At 40.5% G+C, this 23,589-nt stretch overlaps 1 protein-coding gene across 1 annotated transcript in view; it reads left to right on the top strand.

The window, feature by feature from the left end:
- The first annotated feature begins 788 nt into the window (after window positions 1-788).
- CDK14 (cyclin dependent kinase 14) overlaps window positions 789-23,589 on the top strand; it is a 567,382-nt gene continuing 544,581 nt past the window's right edge. Inside the window, exons 1-2 of the mRNA XM_082398489.1 lie at window positions 789-1,092; window positions 8,212-8,243. Coding sequence (XP_082254615.1) covers window positions 1,002-1,092; window positions 8,212-8,243 — 123 coding nt within the window. The 5' untranslated portion in view covers window positions 789-1,001. The remainder of the gene's footprint in view (window positions 1,093-8,211; window positions 8,244-23,589) is intronic.

Here is a 23,589-nt window from a genome sequence, read left to right as displayed (position 1 = left end):
TAAAAACAAAAAGTCACCGTCAAACCTGAGCGCATCCCCGAGGCCTTTCCACTCCCCTGACCCAGAGGCAGCGGTCTCGGCCAACCTCCCATCCCCAATTCCAAGCTCTTTTCACACGCGATCACGGCAGGGAGAAAACCACTACGATGAACGATCTAGGCTCAGCCCCTTTCCTTTCGGGGCCTCCCCACAGCGCGAGAACCGGGTTCCCAGTGGCGGCCCGCTCCCAGCCTTGGCCGTTCGCGGCCCTCCGCGGGCCCGGGTCCTCGAGCGCACGGGCTGGGCTGGCAGCCGAGGGAGCAGCGCGGGGTCGCGAGCGGGCCAGGGAGGGTGGCAGAGGACTCGGGCTCCGAGCGGGGGGCCGAGGTCGCTCCGGGGTCCCGAGCCCGGGGTCCTTGGCCGAGGGGAGGCGGGGCGGCGGCGGCGGCGGCGGCGTTGGCGGCGGCGGCGGCGTTGGCGGCGGCGGCGGCGGCGGGAGGGGGTTGAGGGCGGGGCGGCTGGCGGTTCCGCGCCGCGGCTCTTTCTCCCGAGCGCCCGAAACTCTTCCCGCCCGCGCCCCGCGCCCTCGGCGACCCCAGGCTCTCGCACCTCGTCCCCGCCCCGCCCCCGCCCCGCCTTCGCCCGCGCCACCCCCACAGCCGGCCGCCGGCCGCTCTTTTCTCGGTTACAAAGGAGGGAAAATGAGCCGGGCGGCGGCGGCGGCGACGCGGCGCAAGGCCACCACAGCGGCGGCGATCCCGGGCGCCCCCGGCACCACGTAGAACGCCCCCGCTCGTCCAGCCGCGGCCCAGGCCGGAGTACAGCCTGCCTCTCACCGCTCGCCTCCCCAGCCCTGCGCGTCGCCTCGCGGCCGGAGGAGGAGGAGGAGGTTGAGGAGGAGGTTGAGGAGGAGGAGGAGGAGGAGGAGGCGGCGCCGCCTTCGCCGCGCCGCGCGTCCTCGCCGTTGTCTGCGCTCGCTCTGGACCAGTTTGGGGAAGTTGGTCGAGCCCCGTGTCGCCCAGATGTGCGACCTCATTGAGCCGCAGCCGCCCGAGAAGATTGGCAAGATGAAGAAGTTGCGGAGAACTTTGTCGGATAGTTTCAGCCGCATTGGTGAGTGGCGTGCTGTCCCGGGCACCCGGCCCGGCGCCCCCATGCCCGCGCCCTCGGCCCCGCGCTTCTGGCACTAGCGGTGCAGCGGCCACCCGGGACTGGCGTGAGGGGCGCTGCGCGCGGAGGGTGGAGGGAACAGTGCCCGGGACCTGCGGGAGGGCGACGACAAAAAGGAGAGACACCTCTTTCCCTCAGGACCTGAGGGTTCATTTGTGCATGATCTTAAGCCTACAATTTGGGTTCCCTCTCCTCGCCACTAGCGCTCCTGCTTTCGCGCCCGCCGGGGACAGGCGGCGCGGCCGCCTGGGTCACCTATTTTTTTGCACGCAGGCTTTGGTATTGGGTGTTCAGTCAATAATTTAGCTTTGGAAATTGGTGAAATGTTGAGTTTGTACCTTGGTATTGTTTAACACATCCAACCTAAAGAGAAGTGGGACAGATACCTTGGGACCTTTTGTTCGGTACTTCGGGTCCTCGAAAGCGAGATTTGGGCGTTCAGTCTCGAGTCCTCTGAATCTTTCCATTGCTGCAGAGAAATTCGCGCCGTGAACTTGTCTGAACATTTAGGAATAAGTCTCCCAAAGTTCTTCCATTTACTAGACCAAGGCTATTGTCTTTAACTCAGCCAACCAATTGACCGACAGATAACCGACCGAGAAATGTTTAGGACATTTAAGAATAAATCCATGTCACGGACTATAACAAGGTGACAACAGTGTCACGTGGAATGAGTGGTTAGATTTCTAGGGTTGGCCATAAAAACCCCTTTTAACCTTAAGACGTTAGCTATCTTCTCTAACATCTTAACTTTCATTTACACAGGTAACTGCTTTCAGCAAGAAAATCGTACAAAATAACCCCTCAGAGTCCCTAAGAAGCCTCTAGCCTTTGTTTCACTTGTTTAACATGTCATCCATGTTAATGAAGGTGTTAATGGAAATTAAGCATAAGGTGCTTAATTCCTTAAAATAAAACCCTGGAGTGCATATGAGTATTGTCCTTGTCCTTCCATCCATTCATTTAAAAATCATTGTATTAAGTGCATCGTGAAATATGCAAACTTTCCTCAAGTCAAAAAAATGTTTAGCCTACTTTTCTTTGTTGTCTTTTAACTGAAAATTCAGTATTGGTATACATAATCTTTCCCAAGATGACTATAAAGTTATGGTGTGAAACCAATATTTAGCCTTGGTTTTATTTATTTTGTGTATGGGATATTTGCAATTTTACTCTTAGGAGTTAGGGATGTGTATGAAGAGCCCCTGCATTCAAATGAAGTTTGAAGCCAAGAAGAGTGTGAGAAAGCAAGGTGTTGAGTCGCTGAGCTTTATTAAGGAGGATGTTTCAGCCCCTGACCCAAACTATCACAGAGGCGGGTTCTGGAGTCCATTAAACCCTGTTCTATAAGGCATTAACTGTATATTTACTAATGCTAATGACTCTGTTGGAACTCTTCCAGTTTTGTGTTAAATAATTCATTGCAATTGAATCTCAGTAAGAAACCAAGGACATTAATATAAAAATTCCTTATGTTTAGGTAATTTCAAGGTTTTGATAAACAATCAGTAAAATTTAGATTAACTACAATGCTGGCAAATGGGGTATTATAGTTAATTGGATTTTCTAGCTTACAGAGATTTAGTGATGTGAAACTCCTTCTGATTACAACTCTTGTTAAAATGTCTTCTAAGTTCTAGTAGATTTTACTTCCTCCCTTTCAGAAACAGTACAGTGAAGTGATCATAACTGATTATGTCTTGTATTGATGGAGGGTCATGATTCGAATAACAGATCTCATTCCGGAATACTGTAAAAGGAGATAAAGAGGTTTTAAGTGATTATGATTGTATAACAAGCTCAAGACATTCATTAGAGTAGCATTACAGAAAATAAGTCTTTGTTATCTTTGTATTTTTTGAAGTTTTATTTGTAAAATCAAAAAGCATGAAATCAATCTGATTATTTAAGGATTTTTAAGGTGCTGGAGGCTGTTGAATTGAGGCTTTACCGTGGGATTACGTAGTGCGTAGATTTAAAGGTGTGGGCGGTGTGTCGGATGGACTAGGACTTCTGGTGTTGCCGCTTGCGGTGGAGTGACCTTGGGCAGGTCCCTCACCTTCTGAGCTTCAGTTTTTCAAGTCAGTTTTGTTACTGGCAATTAGTGAAATAATGCATATGATGTCCTGTGTTGTATGGAATAAAGACTCAATAGATGTTCATAATGTGTTATTATCATTATTGGTGAGTACAACATGCTGACGTATGGATCTTCTAGGTGGAAAGCAAGAGAAGTAAGAGAAGTGGCCACTGACTTTACAGTGTAGCTAACCTGAAAGCAGGATGGGTTTTGGAGTTAGGCTGATCTGGGTTCGAATCCCATTTTCCTTGCCTGCTGTGTGCCTTGGGCAACAGCTAGCAGAATTTCCTTAGATCCTAGAGTCCTTATCTGTCAGTTTCCTTAAGGTTGTTGTGAAGATTAGATCAGATAAAATACATAAAATATCTAGTGCAATATCTGTCACATGGTGAAGATCAATACTGGAGGCTGTTATTATTCCTTCTGATTTCTCTGTTTATCTCCTGTCTTCCTCATTTCTTCGTTGGTACTTCATGAGGAGATCAAAGAGTGAATGGTTTATTCCTGCTGAGTAATCCAACATCTCAGTATATTCATTCCCTTTAACCAATCTACTCCAGCTTTTGAAATAAACATACTGACTTTATTTTGCTTTTTTAGTATGATTCAGAAGTGTAGTTTGTTATATGGTAATATATACAGTATCATTGTTTAGCCATGAAAAATTAGTGATCATCTATAGAAAATGAGGACAATTTTTGAAGTCTGTGATATTCATTAATAATTCATTATTATAAAAGATTAATAATAATAATTCTAACTATATAAAAGCGACAATGCTAATGTTTAATTTACTCACACATGAAAGATCAGGCCAACTTTGTCACTGCCCACCTCAAATACAGCTGATCTGAGATTACTATATTATAAAAGGTCTAATAAAACACATTGGCTTTCAAGCCATAGCACTCTAATTTACTACATCTGCCAGGGAGTGACTATAACACAGCTATGGTTCTTTTATAAGATGGGTGTAATTGAATTTCAAAGTCATCCATTGATTTCAGGAGTGAGTATTTATGGTTTTCTGCTAAATAGTGTCAGTGTTTTCACTTATTAGGAATTACTATAGTTGTCTCACGCTTTTTTAAAAAAAAAGTTTAAGTTAGCATAAACAAAGACAAATGGGAACTTAATTGTTTAAAAAATTTATATTAAAATTCATTTCCTCTTTTCTTTCCTTGTTTCTTTTTTATTTTTGAATGATTGCCTAGAAGGAGAAAGGCTTTCTGTAATATCCCGTGTAAGATTAAGGTGGAACTGACATTTCTTCATATTCATTTGAATGCATTTCTTCACACTTAGTTGGATGATCTTCTAGAGAAAGGAAGTTTATACTCTGCGATATACGAGATGAACCCTACGTATACCATTTCTTTGAAAGATGCAGTTTGTGAGATAACTGAATAAAAAGAAGAGGCTGTGGTTACACTGAATTTGGGGATTTGTTACCTTGTTCTGTAGGAGTGTAATTTTAGAGTCCAGCTGTCACCTGATAAATCCATTCTGTCAAAAAGAAAAATGTAAGGTTAAAGGTTCAGAGGCAAAATTTAACTATTGTACCATATCCTCTCCCAATGTAGTTTCAAAAGATTTTAATTTGAAAACTGTGAAATGGAATTTATGATTCTTTCATAAGAGAGAATAGTACATGGTTTTCATATGCCAAAACTTTAGTGTATCTCAAAGGGTAAGGTGCTATCCTTTTGCCATTGAAGTGCAACTCATTAATTCTGCCAATAATTATCGAGTACCTCCTATGTGCTAGATATTGTGCTGGCATTCAGATTCAATGACCATTGTCACTGGTTCCTGTCCTCAAGGACTTTAAGAGAAGACAGGCCAATGAATGAGCATGGACAAATTCTACCATGAAGATTAGCATAATTTGCTGTTGAAGAACATAGGAGGGGATACCATTTTAGTCTTGGTGAGATCATGGAAAGACTTCTGGAGGGAGCAGCGTCTGAGCAGAGGACTGAATAGAATATCTGATTATCTTAGATGGCTTAATATATGCCCCTTTGTTAACCCAGAAAATTGTAATATGCTTGTTATTCCATGATATCCTTGAAGACAATTGTGGGTTTGTATTTACATGAATGATTAATGACAATCAGAGAATGTAATCAATAACGAGATGTTGTGTGCTTGTCTAGGTCAGAGTTTATTCATCAATGACCTGATAAATATTTGGCAAAGACATCTTTAATTGGTCTTTTTTGTTACCACTGACTGCTGTTCAGGGAAAGGATACACTATTTAAAAGAAACTATGCAAGGTGTCAATTTAGCAATGAAGGGTTCAATGAAAGGGTAGCCTTCTTGGTCTTAAAATATTCTCCCCTCTGGTGTCCTGGGCTTGAGAATAGTGTACAGGGGAGATAATCTGGCTTCCTGCTCTTTATATCTTAGGAAATACACCTGCAACGACCCTTCTATTTCCTCCTTTCCTTTCTACCCACAGATCCCACCCCTTTATCCAGAATGTTGGAGGAATTGGCAGGGCTTAGGTGGCAAGAGGGAAATAGTGCAGTCTGGGTGTTAAAGACATTCTAGTTTCTACTCTCGTCATCTCTCAACTTGAGGGTCTTCGTTCCTTGTTTGCAATTCCCTGAGAGAAGGTATCAACTGTAGTTCTTACTGGTTGCTTTGCTTAGGAAAACCCATGGCTAAATCTCTAGAACTTTTATCATGTCCCAAGTAAAGAAGATATATTTAAACGTCTGTGCTGTGAATGATAAGCTTGCTGCTGTAGCTCTGCACTTTGCATGGCAACAACGTAACGTGTTTTACCTTAATGTTTGTTAAATGAGTGAGATATGAGGCTGTACAATAATTCCCTTTGTATTTGAAATCAATGAGCTAATCATTTCTTTTTTTTTTTTTTTTTAAATATTATCTTTGGTGTCTTTTTTTTTTTTTTTTTAATTAATTAATTTATTTATTTATGGCTGTGTTGGGTCTTCGTTTCTGTGCGAGGGCTTTCTCTAGTTGTGGCAAGCGGGGGCCACTCTTCATCGCGGTGCGCGGGCCTCTCACTATCGTAGCCTCTCTTGTTGCGGAGCACAGGCTCCAGACGCGCAGGCTCAGTAGTTGTGGCACACGGGCTTAGTTGCTCCGTGGCATGTGGGATCTTCCCAGACCAGGGCTCGAACTCGTGTCCCCTGCATTGGCAGGCAGATTCTCAACCACTGCTCCACCAGGGAAGCCCGAGCTAATCATTTCTTATTCCAAAAAATTGTTTTTTTTTTTTAGATGGAACAACTTGTTTATATTTACATAGGTCACTAATATTTTATAAAGGAATCACTAGTCAAGTATGTTAATTAAAGGACACGCCTTGGGTTGAGAGAGTGAGGGGTATAGTCTAGTAACATTGTTGACTGATATTTAAAGAAAGTCTTCTGGATTAAAAGTTTTATATTGTGAATTAAAAATGTCACCATTAAGAATCACCTAGGATCTTCTACCTTTCTATACAAGTAGGTTATTTTATTTTATTTATTTATTTGGCCACGCCAAGCAGTTTGCGGGATCTTAGTTCCTCCATCAGGGATTGAACCTGCGCCCTTGGCAGTGAAAGCGTGGAGTCCTAAACACTGGACCACCAGGGAATTCCCCAAAGTAGGTTATTTTAGATTTAATATAAATTAAGTCAAATACATTATGTAATATGGGTAAGTAATTGAATGCAAGATAAACCATTTGAAACTGGGACAAAGGTCTGTCTTTTTATTTTCCATGCGGAAGAAATGGTTCTCTAATAAAGGAAGCAGAGAAAACTATTACAAGATCAGTTTCTTAGGCAAAAGGGGAAGACTAAGAATTAGACTTTGAGAAACATTTTATCTCCCTTGACCTACCCTTTTCTGCCTTAACTCATCACCACAACCACAGACTTCTTGATGTTTTAAAAAGACAAATTTATAGTATGACACACAGAAAAGAACCTTTGCAAGATTGCTAGACAGTATAATATAAGCTTTGACGTGATGGCTTCAGTTTAGGCACAGAACTTCTCTCAGAGCTTAACTGCCAAAACAATTTGTTTTCCATTGCTTTGGTCAGAACATAGCTTTCCAAGTAAGAGCTACCCAAGCACTTCTATTCTGAATAGAACTATCCAGTATAGACCAGTAAGCATTTATGCACAATTCTGTACCTCTGAAACATTTCTCCAACCTGTGTTTTCAGCTAAATTCACTCCTTTGTGCATTCTCCTTAATCTGAAACATTCTAAATAATTGTAGAGTTTAAGGAACTAGGTGTTTGCCAACTATATGTATGAAATACTTCTCTTTCTCTTTAGAGTAATAAAATTTCAATTCTGAAGTCATGCATATTTAAAATAAATTTTAAGTATTTGCTAGTACCTATAGAATATTCCACATGTATTGTTTCCTTTGGTGATACTTTGTTAGAAAAGTTATCATGTTGAAACTGTTTGAATTATGTTTCTGCAGTGCTTATTTTACACACTTGATCTTTCATCATCGAACTTAAACTTCTCTCAGTATGAAAATCTCATTCCGGGCACTGTGCAGAGTGGATGACTTCCTGACAACTGGTTTGGGAGGTCCAGCCACCATGCATAATGATAGACCAGCAAACACCAGAAGTTTAAGGGGAAATTTTTTTAAGATTACTTTTTGATTCTTTAATACTTTCATTAAAACATTTTCCTACTAAAGAAGAAATAGAGGAAAGATATGCACACTTCTTTTCCACAGCTGGGAGGATAGTTCCATTTATATATTTACGAAAGTGTCTCACAAAGATGTGTGCTGTGCAGTTCTCTCCCTCATTTGCAGTTTTCACATTTGTATCATAACATTGTTATTCAGGTTGGGGTACGATTTTACTTTTTGAAATGAAAACACCATACTGCTTTGGGTTTTTTTTCTGTTTTTTAGAACTTAGATACTTAGTCTCTTTGAGATGTTTCACAATAACTGTTTCCTTTCCCCTTTTATTTTATAGCTTTGAAGAAAGACGACACCACCTTTGATGAGGTAGGTTAAATTTCTTTATCTAATGTTAGAAGTATTTAATTACGGCCAGGTAAAGTCAGTAGGTGCCAACTTTGCACTTAGAAACAAACAAACAAAAAAATGCCTTAAAACAAAAAACAAGCCACGGCATCACTTTATTTAGTTACATTATGTTATTTTCCGGTTTTAAATAACCGTTCAAATTGAATTTTGGTATCAATCAACAGAAATGTGTCTTTTGAAATTAATAAACAAAAGGCACCCACAGGCCTTTGTTTTGCTGCTTTCCTGATGTTGGTAGTGGTGGTGAAGCCCAGTGTGATGTGTGTACTCAGGGCATGTCTGGAGCTGCTGGCAAGTTGGGCTCCACGGCCCCCTTGCAGCCCTCCTCTGAACTAGGGTATGATGCGATGTTGACGCCACATATTGTCTGTCAGACTCCCAAAGGAGGCGCTGACTTTTCCTGTTCCACTTTTCCTATTCTTTGTATATCAGATCTGTCTCTATCTACTTGCCACAAAGTAGCAAAAAAGCCTGTTCAAGAAAGGCAGAGGGTTCCTATGTAATTAATAACATTCTGAATGTGATTTTTCAATTGTACTCTTTTCCTGAGTTTTTGGTAGTATCAGTGGGAATCACCAGAGAAATAATGTGTTTACAGAACGTTCTCAAGAGTGCTGTAGAGTGAAGTGTTTGATTGTCGCCATCCAAAGCCACAGTCACTGATCTGTGTTGTAAACTGGGCCACATATATATATATATATATATATATATATGTATGTATATGTATATATATTGAGTGTTTATGTATGAACACAGATGTATCTTTTTTTTTTTTTTAATTAATTAATTTATTTATTTATTTATTTTTGGCTGTGTTGGGTCTTCGTTTCTGTGCGAGGGCTTTCTCTAGTTGCGGTGAGCGGGGGCCACTCTTCATCGCGGTGCGCGGGCCTCTCACTATCGCGGCCTCTCTTGTTGCAGAGCACAGACTCCAGACGCGCAGGCTCAGTAGTTGTGGCTCACGGGCCCAGTTGCTCTGCGGCATGTGGGACCTTCCCAGCCAGGGCTCGAACCCGTGTCCCCTGCATTGGCAGGCAGATTCTCAGCCACTGCGCTACCAGGGAAGCCCAACACAGATGTATCTACACAATGTGCTTATCCTGCAGCCTGATGAAAGCATAGATTAGTTTGGTTGTGGTTTGATTTGTTTTAGCAGTTGCAGATGCCATGAAATACGCTACCTGTCCTGCCTCTGCTGCAGTGCTTCAGAGAGGAAAGGACATTTGTGCTCATGGAAAGTCCCCTTGGCCATGTGGCTGGCTGTGGTGCAGGGCAAGAGCACTCAGGGGGAACCTGCTCCAGACCGGGGTTTCTGGACGGGGCCCACGACATTTGGCTCTCATGGTCTGCTGCTTTGTCTGCTGCACCTGTTCTTTTTTCCCCCGGGTCCAGCTCTACAAAGCTGTGTGTCCCTGGACTCCAGAGCAACTTCCCCTGCCAGCATTCCTGAAACATCCTGTGAAACGTAGTGATTCTAGACCTGAAGCAATAAAGGAGTCTTTTCTTTCCCATCAGTAGTGGGTAATAATGATGTTCACCTCTAAACCTGTATTTCTGGAATTTCTGCAGTGTTACTGAGATGTTTTCAGGAGAGTATTTTCTTTCTTCTCAGAAGAAATCAATGTGAGAATATTGGGCACCTTTTCTCTCTTCATAAGGAAAAGTCTCCCCTCTAATTATGGAGGTAATTTAAGTTTACATTAAATAAAATAAGGAAAAGGAAAAGGAAAAAACTCCCAAATCCTATTATCCAATTACAACCACTGTTGAATGTCCTTCTTGCCTCTTTCCTCATGTAAAAAACAAACAAAAACAACCCCCCCAAACTATAGCCCATGTATTATATCCTACTTTTTTCTTTTAACCTATAATATATTTTTGCATGTTTTTACAGATGACTCCTAATCATTATTAGGAATTTTAAAAACCTTTTGTCTTGTTTAAACACCACCATTAACGATTGTATGTTATTCTGCCACGCGGCTGTGGCATCAGCTTTCAAAAACACCTGAGGCTGGAACCTAGATGGAAGTTAAGAATGTATGAGTCAAACCCGTAACTACCTGCCCTCCCTTACCCCCAAACTTCTGCAAAGCTGAAGGCCTGGATTTTGTAATTTGGGGCCAAATTATCCTTAGCTTTTATAAAGTGTTTTCCTTCCTCTGCTAAAGGAAAGAGATTGGTTAGATACCTTAAGTCAGTAAATCACAGAATGTTCCATCTGGAAGGGACACTGGAAATCATGTGGCCGATCTCAGCATTTCAAAGGTGAGGGCACTGAGGTCCGGGGGCGGGGAGACAGGTAATTTTCAGTTAATCAGGGAAGACCCAGGGCCAGGAGCCTGGGAGACAGTCTTAGTAAAGACATGCTTGAGTGTAAACCCCAACTCAACCACCCTCTCAAGGGCAATCGACTTCCTTTCCCCAGGCTTTTTATAAAACAGAGGTGCAATAGTACCTCCCTTCTAAGGTTATTGGGAGGATTAGACAAGCTAAGTGTATAGAGGTACCAGAATAGTCACTGGCACATAGTAAATGTCTTATATTTGGTCTTGTCATTGTCCTTGTCTTTGTCATCACCATCATCATTGATGCTCTTACCGTGACATCTGCCTTCTGTAGTTGAAGGGCTGAAAGGAGGATGCAAAGATTAAGTTCAAAATTAAGTATTAGATCTATGAGAATTACTTTCAGATATTCCCCTAAAATTCCATGTAAGACTTCATGTGATGATTTGCATATTAAAACTGTAAAAATATTGTCTAAAGCACACCATTTTTTAGATTCCTTGAGAGAATGACTGCCTGCGTTCTGCTTTGTAGTCCCTCCATGTCTTGCACATGGTTAACATTCAATAAATATCTATTGAATATGAGTGAATATCTGTTGCAAATGAAAAGAGAGTGTTCATCCCAGGGTCAGGCAATGTGGATTCTCATTTGCCACTTCCTAGCTATTTGTGCAGGTCATTTACTTTACCCAAGACTTAGTTTTCTCATTTGTAAAACCAATCAGTAAAACTATGATCTTCAAGTGGCTTTCTGTCTTTAAATGCAGCATACAAAACAATCAACATAAAATTACAATTTTACCAAGATCAGAAATGAGTACTAGATCTGTGATTATATGAACAGGAAATCACTGAGTTCTTCTGTGATCATCTTCATATTATAATGGTTGATGTTTTCTTGAATTCGTTTCATGGTCTTCCGCTTTTCCTGTGGGAGTTGGAGGACCTTACAGTCCATTGGAATCCAGTTAAGATTTGAGTCTTGGAATCTGGAGGCTGGGTCAGCTTCTTAGATATGCATGGAGGTGTGGCAACTCCTTACTCAGTATTTATGAGCTGGAGGGCTCCTTATCTCTAGGAGTGGCTTTCTCCAGAGTGCCTGGAGAGGGAGTGTAGTTGCTTTCCTGACTCATGTAGAGGATTTCTCTAGGTGTATGTAAATGTTTGACTTTGAACAGAGGAGAAAAAGAAATATGGACTTGTTTGAAAGAACTATTTATTTATTTTTCCTTTTCCTTCCCTCCCTCCCTCTCTCTCACCCTCCTTACCGTCCTTCTTTCTTTATTAAAGTATAATACATTATATTAGTTTCAGTAATGATTCGATATTTGTATATACTGCAAAATGATCACCACAGTAAGTCTAGTTCACGTCTGTCACTATACATAGTTACAGCATTTTTTTTCTTGTGATGAGCACTTTTAAGATCTACTCTCTTAGCAGCTTTCAAATATGCAGAACAGAATTATTAACTATAGTCACAGCGCTCTGCATTACATCTGTTGGTCATCTGTATGTCTTCTTTAGAAATGTGTTTATTCAGATTCTCTGCACATTTTTTAATAGGATTGATTTTTGCCATTAAGTTGTATAAGGTCTTCATATATTTTGGATATTGATCCCTTTTGGATACACGATTTGCGAATATTTTCTCTCATTCAGTGGATTGCCTTTTCATTCCTTTCAACAATCCAGTTGCCTTGTTGATGGTTTCCTTTGCTGGTAAATTCAACAATCCAATTGCCTTGTTGATGTTTTCCTTTGCTGTGCAGAAGCTATTTAGTTTGATGTAGTCCCACTTGTTTTTATTTGCTTTTATTCCTTTTGGTGTCAAATCCAAAAATTACTGTAAAGACTAATGTCAAGGAACTTACTGCCTATGTTTTCATCTAGAAGTTTTGTTTCAGGTCTTATATTAAGTTTTTAATCAGTTTGAGTTAGTTTTTGTGTATGGTATAAGATCAGGGTCCAGTTTCATTCTTTTGCATGTAGTTGCCCAGTTTTCCCAACACTATTTACTGAAGAGACTGTCCTTCCCTCACTGTATATTCTTGGCTCCTTTGATGTACATTAATTGACCATATATGTGTGGGTTGATTTCTGGGCTCTCTGTTCTGTTCCATTGATCTATGTGTCTCTTTTTCTGCCATACTGTTTTGATTACTATAGCTTTGTAATGTAGTTTGAAATCAGGGGGCATGATACCTCCAGTTTTGTTCTTCTTTCTCAAGATTACTTTGGCTATTCAGGGTCTTTTGTGGTTCCATAAAAATTTTAGAATTGTTCATACTATTTCTGTGAGAAATGCCAATGGAATTTGAGTCCATTGATTGCTTTGGGTGATATGGACATTTTAACAATATTAATTCTTCCAATCATGAGCATAGAATATCTTTCCATTTATTTCTTTCATCAGTGTCTTATAGTTATCAGTGTACAGGTCTTTTCACCTCCTTAGTTAAATTTATTCCTCAGTATTTTTAATTTTTGATGCAATTGTAAATGGGATTGTTTTCTTAATTTCTCTTTCTGATAGTTCATTATTTGTATATAGAAACAACAGATTTCTGGACATTGATTCTGTATCCTGCAACATTAGTGAATTCATTTATTACTTCTAACAGTTTTTTGGTGGAGTCTTTAGAGTTTTCCATATCTAGCATTATGTCATCTGCAAATAGTGACAGCTTTACTTACTTTCCAATTAATGCTTTTTATTTCTTTTTCTTGCCTAATTGCTCTGGTTAGGACTTTCAGTACTGTGTTGAATAAGAGTGGTGAAAAGGGCCATCCTTGCCTTGTTTTTTTTTAACATCTTTATTGGAGTATAATTGCTTTACAATGGTGTGTTAGTTTCTGCTTTATAACAAAGTGAATCAGCTATACATATATATATATCCCCATATCTCTTCCCTCTTGCATCTCCCTCCCGCCCACCCTCCCTATCCCACCCCTCTAGGTGGTCACAAAGCACCGAGCTGATCTCCCTGAGCTATGCGGCTGCTTCCGACTAGCTAGCTATTTTACATTTAGTAGTATATATAAGTCCATGCCACTCTCTCACTTCATCCCAGCTTACCCTTCCCCCTCCCCACCTTCCCTTTTATAACTGCCTTTTCTGCATCATCACATAAGTTTTGATATGTTGTATTTTCTTTTTTGTTTGTCTCAAGGTATTTTTTTATTTCACTTTTGCTTTTCTCATTGATCCATTGGTTGTTCAGTAGCATGTTGTTTAGTCTCTGCATAAAGTTGACCCTTGAACAATGTGAAGGTGAGGGGCACTGACCCCCCCGCACAGTCAAAAATCCACGCAGAACTTTACATTCGTCCCTCTATATCTGGGGTTCCACATCCACGGATTCAGCCAACCCAGATTGGGAGATAGATAGGGGCAGTGTACACTGAGCTCAGTTTCTAGTCCATGTCCCTCTTTGTTATTTTGTATAAAGAGATAACTCTAATACCCAAGATGGTAAATACGGCAGTGATTTTTATAAGAACCAGAGTCTAAGGGTTAGGTACAAATATGATTTGGGGATATTCCTGGTCATTCTTTTCCATCTTTTGAGGGTGGTGGAATCTGTTGCAGTCTTTTCTCACCGTAACTGTCTTCATCACTGGAGGCCTCAGTGTCTTGTGAATAATGTATTTGTTGTATACAGTGTTCCAGCTTCAGACTTCCCTGACTTCCTCATCTAAAATATTAAATCTCAGTAACAGTCATTCCTTAGCCCTCTTGCTCCTGTTATACTCCCTCTATCTCTTCTTTGCTGGCTTCCAGTTTCCAGAGGACCCCTCCTCTGCCTGCCCTGTCCCATTCTTCCGTCCCACAACCCATCCTCCCTCCTTTGTTTCCTTTTCTGTTCACTCATGGTATATCACTCCCTTGACAGTATCCTCAGTGACCTTACCCCTTTGTACTTTGCTTGTAATCTACTCTGCCAGCTCTTGATTTTGACCTGGCATCTTTTCCTTTTTTACCCAGTGGCTGCCAAAAGCTGCTTGAGGAAATCACTCTGCAAATAAATTTATCATTTCCAGCCTTTGCTGGAACCCGAGGCAACTGTGCACAGTCTTGCACTGTGTGGCTGGGCTGTTTCCTGCTGAAACATTTCCACCTCCCTCAAACATTCTAGCCACCCTCCTCCACCCCTCCTTCCTTTACTAGATGACTTTTCCTCTCTATTAATTTGCTAGAGTTGCCATAGAAAAATACCACAGACTAGGTGTCTTAAACAACAGACATTTATTGTCTCACAATTCTGTAGGCCAGAAGTCTGAAATCAAAGTGTTGGCAGGTTTGGTTCCTTCTGAGGGCTATGAGGGAAGGATCTATTTCAGGTCTCTTCCCTTAGCTTGTAGATGGCTATCTTCTCCATGTGTTTTCACATCATCTTCACTCAGTGAGTGTCTGTGTATCCAAATTTCCCCTTTTTATAAGGACATCAATCATATTGAATTAGGGGCTTACCCTACTCCAGTATGACCTCATCTTTATTTAACTAATTGTATCTGCAATGATCCTGTTTCCAAATAAGATCACATTCAGAGGTACTGGGGTAACTGAAGACTTAAACATAGGAATTTTTGGTAGATACAATTCAACTGATAACAGCCTTCACCTTCTTAGAACACTTAATAATATTACACATCAGCCCCTTGCCTACATATATACCTTATTTGCTCTAATCATACTTCTTTTTTTTCCCTGAGAGGAGGATGTGTCTTTTTTCCTCTGCTGGTCTGGTTCCTCCTCCTATCCTCTTGATTCCTTTCCCTCCTTTCCACTCCAGAAGCTTGTGTAATTGATTCTTTCCTTTCTTACCTACGTTTTCTGTCTCTTCCCCTTTACAGGTATTTCAGCCGAGACTCTGAGCATGGTTAAGTCTTCCCCGTCTCTTCCATCGTAATGGAAACCCCTGTGCTCTGTGATCATTTTTTCACGCTCTCCTTGAGTAGTTTGTCTGTCCCTTGGTTTTGGCTGCTCTGTTATTATACTCACGTCAGTGTGGATGACTCACCTTTCTGTTCTGAACTCCAAACCTAGATATCTAGCTGCCCATTAGATGTTTCTGCCTCTATATCTTATAGCCACCTTGATTTCAGTGCATACAAAAAACAGTTGACCCTTGGGACTTCCCTGGTGGCACAGTGAAGAATCCGCCTGCCAATGCAGGGGACACAGGTTTGAGCCCTGGTCCAGGAAGATCCCTCATGCCGTGGCCAACTAAGCCCGTGCGCCACAACTACTGAGCCTGCACTCTAGAGCCCGTGGGGTGCAACTACTGAGCCTGCGCTCTAGAGCCCACAAGCCACAACTACTGAGCCCGTGTGCCACAACTGCTGAAGCCTGCGTGCCTAGAGCCCATGCGCTGCAACAAGAGAAGCCACTGCAATGAGAAGCCTGCGCACCGCAACGAAGAGTGGCCCCTGCTTGCCACAACTAGAGAACGCCCGCGTGCAGCAACAAAGACCCTGTGCAACCAAAAATAAATAAATAAACAAACAAATAAATAAAAAATACAGTTGACCCTTGAACAACATGGGTTTGAACTATGCAGGTTGGCTCATACGTGGATTATTTTTCAACAAATGCAGTTGGTTGGATCTGTGGATGCATAACTGTGGATACAGAGGGCCGGCTGTAAAGTTATACTCAAATTTTTGACTGCACAAAGGGTTGGCATCCCTAACCACTGAGTTGTTCAAGGGTCATCTGTATTACTAATTCCTGTATTCTCTAAACATGCACCTTTTCTCTCTCCTATCTCAGTGATTGGCTTTCACAACCACATGATTTTTCAAGGCAAAAACCGGACACCATCCTAAATGTTCCTCCAAGCCCCACATCCAAGCTTTGGCTTAGTTCTTGTTCCCTCCGTCATGCCCATTCCCACTGCTGAAGTGCACATTCAGCCTCTCTTGTCTGGACTGCGGTAGTGTTCTAACTGGCGTTCCTGCCTACAGCTTGCCTCCTATTCCAACAGAATGACGGAACTGAAATACAAATCGTGCTATTCTCCTGCGTAATACTTTAAAAGCTCCCTGTCAGGGAACTCTACTCAATGCTCTACTGTGTGGTGACCTAAATGGGAAGGAAATCCAAAAAAGAGGGGATATATGTATACGTATAGCTGATTCACTTTGTTGTACAGCAGAAACTAACACAACATTGTAAAGCAATTATACTCCAATAAAAATTTTAAAAAAACAAAAAAAACAACTCCCTGTCAGCTGCAGGGTCAAGTCTAAATTCCTAGCTTGGCTTTCAAGGCCTTTCGTCATCCATCTCTCATCTCTCGCCTACCTTTCCACCCTTATCAAACAGTCATCTCTTATTTTAATACCTTTGTCATCATTCCAGCTGCCACCACTTCAGTTCAGGACTTTATCGCTTTTACCTGTTTTATCCCAATAACCTTTTAATTGGTCTTACTGTTCCATCTCTCAGTCCTCCACTCCAGCCGTCCCAAAACATCTTTCTTGTCATTATCCTTTTCTAATCAGAGATTTGTACATCAGGTATTTACAGTCAGCCCTCCCTATGGGTGGCTTTTGTGTCCATGGATTCAACCAAACTTAGATTGAAAATATTTGGAAAAAAAATTCCAGAAAGTTCCAAAAAGCAAAACTTGAATTTGTTGCATGGTGGCAACTATTTATATAGCATTTACATTGTATTTGCAACTATTTACATAATATTTACATTGTATTTACAACTATTTACATATCATTTACATTGTATTAGGTATTATAAGTAATCTAGAGATGATTTAAAGGGGAAGGAAGGGGAAGCTGGGGGGTAAGTGAGAGTAGCATTGACATATATACACTACCAAATGTAAAATAGATAGCTAGTGGGAAGCAGCAGTGTAGCACAGGGAGATCAGCTTGGTGCTTTGCGACGACTCAGAGGGGTGGGCTAGGGAGGGTGGGTGGGAGGCTTAAGAGGGAGAAGATATGGGGATATATGTATGTATATGGCTGATTCACTTTGTTGTACAACAGAAACTAGCACAGCATTGTGAAGCAATTATACTCCAATAAAGATGTATAAAAAAATATAAAGTATACGGAAAAATGTGTGTAGGTTATGTGCAAATACTATGCCATTTTATATAAGGGTCTTGAGCATCCATGCTGATACTGAGGGACAGCTGTATTGATGTCTGTTTTATGTTAGTCTCTGGATATGCTCAGAACCTGACTCTCAATCTAGTCAGTCTCACAAGATTTCATCGCGCTGGCATTCGCAGGTTGACCAGCTCCTATCATCTTGCAGCGTTGGGCCTGGGCACAGATTCAATCTCACTTTCTCTTTATAGTAAGATTTTACATTACTTTATATTCTATTTTACTCTTACCATGGTGATGTTTGCCAACCCTGGATGATATGAACCTGTCGCATGAAAGAGGTCTAGAAATTAACAGACTGTTCTCTGATCATGCCAGTAATCTGGGTAGTCTTTATATTTAAAATTCAACATTTTGGATGGCTGAGAAAGAACCTCACTTCCTCCTTAATTCTCTCTTTGGAAATTTAGTTGAAATTTTCTAATTCTTAAAACTTTCTATGCTTCAGTTTTTCCTTTCTATACATGTTTGATCACATTTACCCTCTCCCTAATTATGGTAGACATAATTACCATAATTATATCTAGTCCCAGACAGTGGCTAGAATGTCTGGGTAGTGCTGTAAAGATTCAGAGAGGAGGTACATGTCACAAAATGCAAAATGTATGACATTTGGGAGAATTAGTCACATTTATATTCTTCATTCCCCAAAGACAGAATGTTACAGAAGTTGAGAACATTGAGTAACGTCCTGTCTCTCTAGTGGGTAGTGCATATCCTGACAGGTAGGCCCATTAGAGTGTAGGAAGTCTCTCCTGTAAGGTGGCTGGTGTTCCCTTCCAGGCAGTGCTTTCATTTGCATGTTTGAATTCATTTGCAGAAAGCTGACCTTTGGCTTAGGAAGTCTCTCTATATAACCCAAGTACTTAGGATTTTCTTCAACAGGTACAAAATGAATCCAGCTATAGGCAGCACATTATACCCATTTTCCTTCTGACTGAAATTGAGCCACTGATTCATAATCCTCAAATCCTTAAATTGCTTGGTTGTGTTTGAGATGGCCCGTTTTTCATGGAGCCATAATGATAATTGAAATCAGCTAAGTCGGGGGGTGAGGCTTCTCTGAGGACTGGAATCGTGGTCTCCACTTGATCTGGAGTGTGCTGACCTTTAGGGCATTGTGACAGACATTCCTTTCTAAATGATCCTTCTCTGAGGGATACATTTATTAAATATTTTTTTATAGTTCAAAACACACTTAACTCTTTTTATTCTCTGTGTCATAAAATTTACAAAAGGCACAGTTACCAAAAATTGGAACCAGCAAAATGCTCTTAATTTTGCAAGCTTGATTTCTCCAGAATGCATCAATGTCAGGCTTCCTGAAGGAGCTCTTCCCATGTAAAGACAGTAATTGAAGGAATACTCACTTTTTCCTTCTGAATCTATCTTATTTTCAATATATAAAGTTGGTTCTGCTTATTCTTCAATTCTTTATTTAGTTTCTAAATTTTATTTTCTCTTTTACTTTTTTCTGCCTTCCTCCCTTCTTTCTTTTCCTCCCTCCTTCCTTCCTCTCTCCCTTTCTTTCCCTCTCTCCTCCTCTTTTCCTCTCCCTGCCCCCCTCTCTCCTCTTCCCTCTCTCTCTTTCTCTCCTCTTCCCTTCCTCCCTCCCTTCCTCTGCCCCTCCCTCCCTCCCTTCCTTCCTTCCTTCCCAGCATATGAGCCTGGGGATTTTCTTAAAAATATGTATTTTTTTGTGATCTGAAAGTATGACAGTACTCTTTACTACAGTGTTTCACTGTCTTGCACCGCAACATTATATGCTTAATTTTTAATAATGAGGTTAATAGTTTTTTCTTGTATCTTTTAAATAGCTACTCTAAATTCTAAATTCCATAGTATTAAATCTTATATGCATGCTAATGAATGTGTGGGGGAAAACTTTTTTAAGGCTTTCATGGCCATATAGTTAAAATAAAGTAGAAAAAACTGCTTCAACATGTAATTGTATACTCAGCGTAAATTGTATCAGGTAGAGTACTTATTTGACTTTCCACTGATAGTTTTTTCCAGCCTGGCAAATCAGACTTTTAAGTATTGAAAGGGACTTGGAATTGGACCGAGAACGTGGAAGGCTCTTGGAGTCATCAATTCCATGTGTTTTTCAATCTGTTGATTGTGTTTTCTCAATCTATGGATACCCTCATGTGAGATGTCTATAAAGTGTGATGTCTAGAACGTATCTTCATATTCAGTGTAGCCTAGCCTGCGTCAAACACATTGTTACAACTCTGTGTTCCATCAGCTGAAATATTGAAGTATGCAAATCATTTCCTTTAAAAAAAAATAGAGCAGATTGATGTCAGTCTCTCAATTGTGTTTTGATATATTTTCTTGAGTGGGAAAGAAAGGGGCTGAGTTGCAGTTAGAGTACCAGGAATTTGGCATGTTCCAGAGTTTACCCATGGTGATGTACCAAGTATGAAATGATCACCCATGACATATGTCTTGGTGGAAACAAAATGAAGTATGTTCCTCTAGTCTGTTCCTTGCCTTAAGGCTGGGCTATGGCCATAACTTAGTTACCTCAGAGCATTATTTGTTCTATTTTAAACGATTTTCAAAATAGGGAATTGCACCCGCTTTATAAAACAGTGATGGTGTGGAGGGTGGAAGTTTTCTAAATGCTCCCTGAATGAAGATTTTGGTGCAGGTTTCTTCCCCCTACCCCAAATCACACACCTAAAGAATATTGCTGCTGCAGTTAGCTTAGCACAGGTTATTTTTTGACAGTGTGTCATATCCTGCAAGTGGGTTTGATGATAAAAATGATTGAGAACCACTCTTCTAACATATCTATTACTAACTATTAGAAGTGAGTTGAAGATGGATATTGGTACAATCACATGCAGTCTGAATTTTTTTGAACAGCTCTTGATTTCAGATCACGCATCCTGATTTTTGGTTCCGAAAATATAGTCCTAGTTCTACGATTGTATATTTCTTCATATCACATTTATTTTTTAGGTATTTTAGCTAAAAGAAAAACTCAGACAGTGATAAAGAAATGTTTAACAAAGAAGGGGCTAGGTAGATAATATTCTACAACAGATAAAAATGAATAAGAGTAATGATTATTTTTCAATTTTAATGGAAATTGCATTAATTAAAAACATTATAGGTAAAGAAGAGGTAAGATTGATGAGATAAAATTGTATGTTAGTAATAGTCATTCAGGGCATGAATTACAGCATCTTTTGTGTTATAGTTGCTCATTTATTTTAAATCTTCTTCAGCTCTATAGCTCTCCTTATATTGTCTTCAAATGAATATGGTGGAGAATGTTCTGCAGTGCTTGATTCTCTTCTCCTAAAAGGCAGACTATTTAATTTTATAAATGAGCATCCTTGGGTCATTAGATATTGGGGTTCAGGTGTGCAGAAAGCTTGGTAACATATGGCCTGTCCCCAGGTGCCCTAATTTAGCTCAGAACTTTCCCCCAGAGGTTTGCATTACTTTATCTAAATGGTGTGTTACATGTACAACAAAAAGGTGCTTTGGTCATAAAAGGAAAAGATAAATAAATATGTACTTTGCAAGATACACAAGTCTGCCTTTACATTACTTTTTCTACAGTTTTTAGAAGATAAAAATCTTAAAACCCATGTGAATGACATTAATTGGATGACCACAGTTTTGGGTGATTCACTTTTAGTATCTAAAGAAAAGCGTTCCTTTTCTTTCACTTATTATGTTATTATATACACACACATGAGCGCGCACACACACACATGTTTATCTCCATTTGAATATTTTTTTTCAGGCAACACAGCATATTGACATCACCCTGGACTTTTTTTCTGGTTCAGAATTTTCCCTTCCTATCACAATTACATATTTTTCACTGAATAATTTGAATATTTGCTATTAAGAAAAGTAAGTATGCACATTGCAGAAAATTTATAAAATATTAAAAAGCAAAAAAATAAAAATTACAATGTTAAGTGAAAGCAACCATTGTATATAAGTATGATCTCAGCTTTGTAAAACATATTTCCTCTGCGTGGGGGAAACATCTGAAAAAAGGAAAAACAACAGAAGGATAATATGGAAATTGAGGTTCATTGAAGTGGTGACTTGCTCAACGCCCCTCAGCTAGAAATCCGATTAATCCGCGATTCCAGTCTAGTCACTCTGACTCCAGTGTGTGCTTGGCATTTTACTAGGCTGCTTCCCAGGAGAAGGGAGAAACAATACACGGGTGGTATGGTGTGGTGTATGGCAGGTAGATGGAGAAAGGACCCAGCGTTCTTACAAAGATGCAACTGATGTTTGGTGGTAATTCTAATAGATGAATGGTTTTCCTAATAAGGCACAAGAGTGAGTGAACCTAAAAGATTCCTTCAGTGGAGCTATGTCATTTTTGAGCCAAGTTATACTCATTTTACAGAGAGGAAACTGAGGTCCATCCAGGCAGATTAAATAAGTTGCCAAAGAGAACGTGGTTGGTTAGTGTGAGATCCAGGAGGTCTCTTCTCTCAATTACTCTTTACATTTTAGATTTCAGTTTCATGCTTATGTTAAAACTGTGCTTGTATTGCCGTTTTTATCTGGATGTGGATGGGGATTGGGTGGAATTGTTTTGAGATACAGGCTTGATCCTTGGTCGTTTAATACAAATTTCCAGTTAGACATTAGGGCACTGCCCACAGTGAAGGTTATGGAAGGTTAACTGTTGGATGAGGTACCCTGGATCACCAACCAGCCTGCCTACAGGTTGGTTGGAGCTGGGAGGCATTATGAGAGTGATGCTGGTATGTGTTTTAACTGGCATGTTCAGAACATAATGTCAGGACATCTTTCAATGGGTGTACATTGCCTTCCTTAAACGAGGTAAAAAGTTAATATTGAACAGAAAGTGACAGATGAGAAATTCATTTCTTTACTTCAAGTCCTGGCTATGTATACGCTTGGATTATTAGCTCGCTCATGTGAAGCGACTCTAGCTTCATTTTTATTTCATATTGTGACAACTGAAATGTTTGTGAAGGCTAAAAATATAGAGGAAACAGGCAGATCTTTTCAATAGTTATATCTTAGTAAGAAAAAAAAAAGCTTGTAGGTGGGCATGGAGAGAGACATTGAATGCTTCTTATTCCTTTTTATTGGTAGGGTGGGTGCTGAGAAAAGAAACAGACCATTTCTTTCTTTCTCCTCTTCCTTATGCTTCCAATATCATTGTGTTTTCTTTTTTTCCTTTTTATCCTGAAACTGCTTGATCTTGGTGGGGACAGTCAGCTCCATCTTCTCTGAAGCAAATGGCCTAGCTGCCAGCCACTGGACTTTTTTTGCCCTGAGCTTTTTCACAATCCATGCGCTAGGTCCAGTCAATGTAGTGACCTTTGTGGCTGCGTGTGCCACTCTTCCACTGTGACAGACATGATTCTTTTCTGGTGTGTGACTGGTGCAGGTAAGGGTAGAAGAAGGGCAAAGAGGCAGGCAGGCAAGCAAGACAGATGCTTTATAATGACTGGCCCTGGTTCTGCAATGGGACAGCAGAATTATGGCCCCTAAAAAAAGACCTGAACTTCCTTATGCTCCCTACTGCGTTTCATGGACTAGTTGTGGCACGTATATTGTTTGATTTACTTTGTCTTTCTGCTTTTACAACCAGTCGAGTTGGGAAGTTTTGTGGGCACAGACATAAAGAGTGATTTTTAGATTCTTCTCTGGTACTTGTCAGTGGGCTCAGAAATAGAAGAATGGGTGCCTTGTTAGTATTTTTTTCTTTTTCAATGAGAAGGAGCAGGGAAGTGAAAATCTCAAGAGAGCAGTATCAGTTTTCCGGTCAGCAAGCTCATTAAGTTAATATTTACTTTTAAAATGAATGTATTTGCCAGCCCTTCCTGCTGTTTGTTTGGGGACCATTTAACT

This window comes from Balaenoptera borealis (genome assembly GCF_965194805.1).
Source record: "Balaenoptera borealis genome assembly, chromosome: 7".
NCBI lineage: Eukaryota > Metazoa > Chordata > Mammalia > Artiodactyla > Balaenopteridae > Balaenoptera > Balaenoptera borealis.
Note: the sequence above shows the minus strand (reverse complement) of the source record. Positions and strands in the feature narration are given on the sequence as shown.